General features: G+C 42.9%; 2 protein-coding genes across 2 annotated transcripts in view; one reads left to right on the top strand and one right to left on the bottom strand.

Annotated features, from left to right (window-relative positions):
- Positions 1–2016, bottom strand: part of LOC111646346 (uncharacterized) — a 6843-nt gene extending 4827 nt beyond the window's left edge. The window contains exons 1-2 of the mRNA XM_087170945.1: positions 1942–2016; positions 777–987 (exon numbers count right to left, since the gene is read on the bottom strand). Of these exons, the coding sequence (XP_087027071.1) occupies positions 777–987; positions 1942–1988 (258 nt within the window). The 5' untranslated portion in view covers positions 1989–2016. The remainder of the gene's footprint in view (positions 1–776; positions 988–1941) is intronic.
- A 657-nt stretch (positions 2017–2673) lies between these two features.
- Positions 2674–4093, top strand: part of LOC111646348 (WAS/WASL-interacting protein family member 2-like) — an 11875-nt gene continuing 10455 nt past the window's right edge. Inside the window, exons 1-2 of the mRNA XM_023395826.2 lie at positions 2674–2899; positions 3667–3763. Of these exons, the coding sequence (XP_023251594.1) occupies positions 3695–3763 (69 nt within the window). The 5' untranslated portion in view covers positions 2674–2899; positions 3667–3694. The remainder of the gene's footprint in view (positions 2900–3666; positions 3764–4093) is intronic.

The following is a 4093-nucleotide window of genomic DNA, read 5'->3' on the forward strand; positions in this document are numbered from 1 at the left end:
TGCATTTACAGGAAATCACATGAGTCTGTCTACGTGTATATGTATGTGACAAACACACACACACACACACATAATAGTCCTTGTGACCTTTAACCTGGTCTGGTGGTCTGATATGTTTTACATTAAATATTCGACTCTAATTCAACCAAAACTAAATCCTGATGAAAAGAAGTAAAAGGGATTCAGTATTTTCCACCAGATTTTAATAAAGTAGAATAAAATCTGTCAAGTCCAGACTTTCCCAGGTTGTTTCTACAGCACTGAGTATGTACTGCATGTACTCTGGGGGGGGGGGTGTCATCAGTTGCTGGGCAGACTCCACTCAATGGTCACTCAATCCTCTAGTATCTACACCTCACTGTTCATCACTTCACCATCCAGCAACAATAATAATACTAATAATAACAATCATGATGATAATAACAACAACAATACTACGAGTACTACTACTAATAATCATAATAATAATATTAATTGATCTCCTCTGGGACTCAACACTACAACAGTACTGAGGAAAGCTCAGCGAAGCAGCTGTTTTCCGTCCCACAGGAGGATGTGATGCAGTTTCATGGTGCTGGGTTTGAGAGCGTCCCTGTTTAGCTCAGTCACACAGATAAACACACAAGTCCTAAAACTGTCTGATGTGGTCCAGATGTGGACAACAAACATCTGTAAATTACTATGTTTGCCTTCTCACAAACTGAATAAAGGTTTGACAAATTTGAATGTGTGTTTTAAAAGCTCTTTATGGTGTCTGTTATAATCTAGTCCAGGGCTGATAAGTCTGAGTGCAGTGGTTGTTGATCTGGACCTGGTCCATGGTGTGTGTTATAAATGAAATCAAGTTTCCACAGATGTAAAGGTGGCGGTGGCCTGACGTCACTCCTGACCGTGAGGTAGACGACCATCCTGGCTGCTTCAGCAGAGTCCGGCTGCTCCGAGTCTCTGTGGGGGTCCAGCAGATCCAGATCACAGCGCTGCAACACACTGATGCACACACACAGACACAACACAACAGACACACAACAGACACACACACACAAAGACACACACACACAAAGACACACACAGACACACACACAACAGACACACACACACACAGACACACACAGACACACAAAGACACACAACAGACACACACACAAAGACACACAACAGACACACAAAGACACACAAGACACAGACACACACAGAACAGACACACAACAGACACACACACACACAGACACACACAAGACACACAACAGACACACAACAGACACAGACACACAAAGACACACAACAGACACACAAAGACACAAGACACAGACACACAACAGACACAGACACACAAAGACACACACACAGACACACAACAGACACACAACAGACACAGACACACAACAGACACACACACACAACAGACACACAACAGACAGACAACAGACAGACAACAGACACACACCAGACACAGACACACAACAGACACACACACACAGAAGACACACAACAGACACACAACAGACACAGAACACAACAGACACACAACAGACACACAACAGACACACACAGACATAGAACAGAACAGACACACAACAGAGCGCCATGTTTATTTCACACGGAGTCTGAAAACAGACCAACAACAAGTGCTAGCTCTGTCAGTTAGCTCTAGCTAGCTAGCTCTGTCAGTTAGCTCTAGCTAGCTAGCTCTGTCAGTTAGCTCTAGCTAGCTAGCTCTGTCGGTTAGCTCTAGCTAGCTAGCTCTGTCAGTTAGCTCTAGCTAGCTAGCTCTCGAACATCCATCACTGCCGCTAAATCTCATGGTTTCACACATTTGAGTTCATCGTTTGGCGCGGGAAAGTTCGGCCTGAACGTCCAGAAACATTTAAATCACTTCTTCTGAACAGAGCAGACGTTAACTGAGAGGACTAACGTTAAATGTTGAAGTTTTTAGAGACTTACGCTCGGACTTCAGCCATTTCTGTTTCCAAATCCCCGCCACGAGTCATCTGATTGGTCCGTTCATGATGACGTCATAGCCTGTCTTTATCGGGTTTGACTGGCGGTTGGTAAACCAGCCTGCAGGTGCATTATCCCCACCTGCTGGACTGGAGTGTGAGAAAGGAAGGTAATGATACAAAATCAAGCAGTTTTTGTTTTTTTTGTAAAATTATATTGAAGAAAAAGCAATTTGTTCTCAGACAGTTTCATTTAAAACTATCCAAGACTCAAAGAGGAAAAATGATCCGATATTTCACAGATAAAGCAAAGATCAGAGAAAAGTTCTGAAGCTGAACTGAGATCATGAGATTCACTAAACTTCCACTTTCAGTCAGTAAAAGATCTGAAGAGCTTCAGGTTCAGAAATCAGTCAAATCAGTCCCGATTCAAGAAGAATCAGAATCAGAAACAGAATCAGAATCAGAATCAGAATCAGTTTTATTGGCTGAGTATATTTGTTCATACTAAGAATTTGAATCCAGGTTCCAGTGTGAACCGACACAGTAACAGTGGACATAACAGAAAGATAAATACACATGAAGACAGTAGATGGAAAATAAATAAAGAAATAGATACATATACAGTAGATAATTAAGTAAAAGATAAAACATATAAACATATGGCTGTTATGTACAGGAAAGCTGCTGCTGCAGATTCAGTAGATACATTAGATTCAGTAAATACATCAGATGCATTAGATGCGGTAGATGCGGCTGCAGCAGAGCAGGTCCTCGCGCTCAGGTCACGTGCTCCCTTGTTGACTGAAGAGAAATAAAAGTCTCTGCAGCAGAGAGGCTGACGGCTAACGGCTAACGGCGGAGCTAACCGTGACCTGAGGAGAAACACGGCTGCGAGTTTAACACCGACACAGACACATCACAGTATGAGTTCACCAGCGGAGAGCCGGTGACGTTCACAGGTAGGACTTATTTCACCTGTCGTGTCCGGACCGGCGATGCTGCACAGACATTGCTACTAATGCTAACACGCAGCTAGCAGGCTGGGCTAGCTGGTTAGCTAATATCGATATAGATTTTAATATCTAACACTTGAACAGCCTGGTGAAGATAACAGGCAGGTCTGTATCTGCGACTGTGTCCGGACAGATGTTGATCACTAAGGTAAACATCTGGAGAGCAGCCGAGCAGAGAGGCTAAAGTGTTAGCTCAGAGCTAGGCCGAGGCTAACCCAGCTAGCTGTACGGAGTTACAAACAGCAGTGAAATTAAGTCTGTTTTATCAGGTCCAGGTCTGACACATGCAGGCTCTGTGGTTTATGAGCAGGACCTGGTCTGACGTGGTCTGATCTGGTCTGATCTGGTCTGGATGGAGGACACTTACATTTTCAGATTTTCCTGCATCTGTTTTCATAGAGCTGCTACTAAAGATTATTCCCATGAACGATTAATCTATAATCAGTTATGGTATTGATTAGTCGATCATCAATAAAACGGTGAATAAGAGTTTCCTAGAGGCCACGGTGGCATCAGAGTTCACCACCTTCCAACTTCAGTTCAGTTCACTGACACTGAAGCCAGGAAAGTTCGTTGAAAAAATGACTTTAAACTATGAATTGATTTTGTCAATAGCAGCTGATCGATCGATCAATCTACATTTTGCTGTGAAGAAGTTTGTTTTGATCAGTTGGTGTTTATCTGCTTCACCGTGTCCTGTTTGTGTGTTTCAGCTCAGGTGTGTGTTATATCAGCAGCAGGATGCCCATCCCTCCTCCTCCTCCTCCTCCTCCACCAGGGGGCCCCCCGCCTCCCCCCACCCTCAGCCAGGTGAGACACACACACACACACACACACTCACACACACGCGTGTGTACGTACGAGAGCACACAGTGAGGCGTCTTTTATCACTGTGGAAAAAGGAAAACAAACTCTAGACGGACGTGTTTACTGTGGCTCTCTATTGAATTATATTTATTTATATATTTAAAGTGGATTTAATGGTATGTTCTTTTATTCTATGATTATTTTCTGGATTGTTTTCCTCTCTTTTAGTATATTATTATTTTATCTATTATCTTTTATTGTTTTATTTATTATAATGACTCTGTGGCAAAGCTGATGTAACTCCACAGAGACGGAGGATTTCTTATTGGTTCA

Source organism: Seriola lalandi, unplaced genomic scaffold (genome assembly GCF_002814215.2).
Source record: "Seriola lalandi dorsalis isolate HSWRI2012SDOR001 ecotype SW California unplaced genomic scaffold, Sedor1 jcf7180002054969, whole genome shotgun sequence".
NCBI lineage: Eukaryota > Metazoa > Chordata > Actinopteri > Carangiformes > Carangidae > Seriola > Seriola lalandi.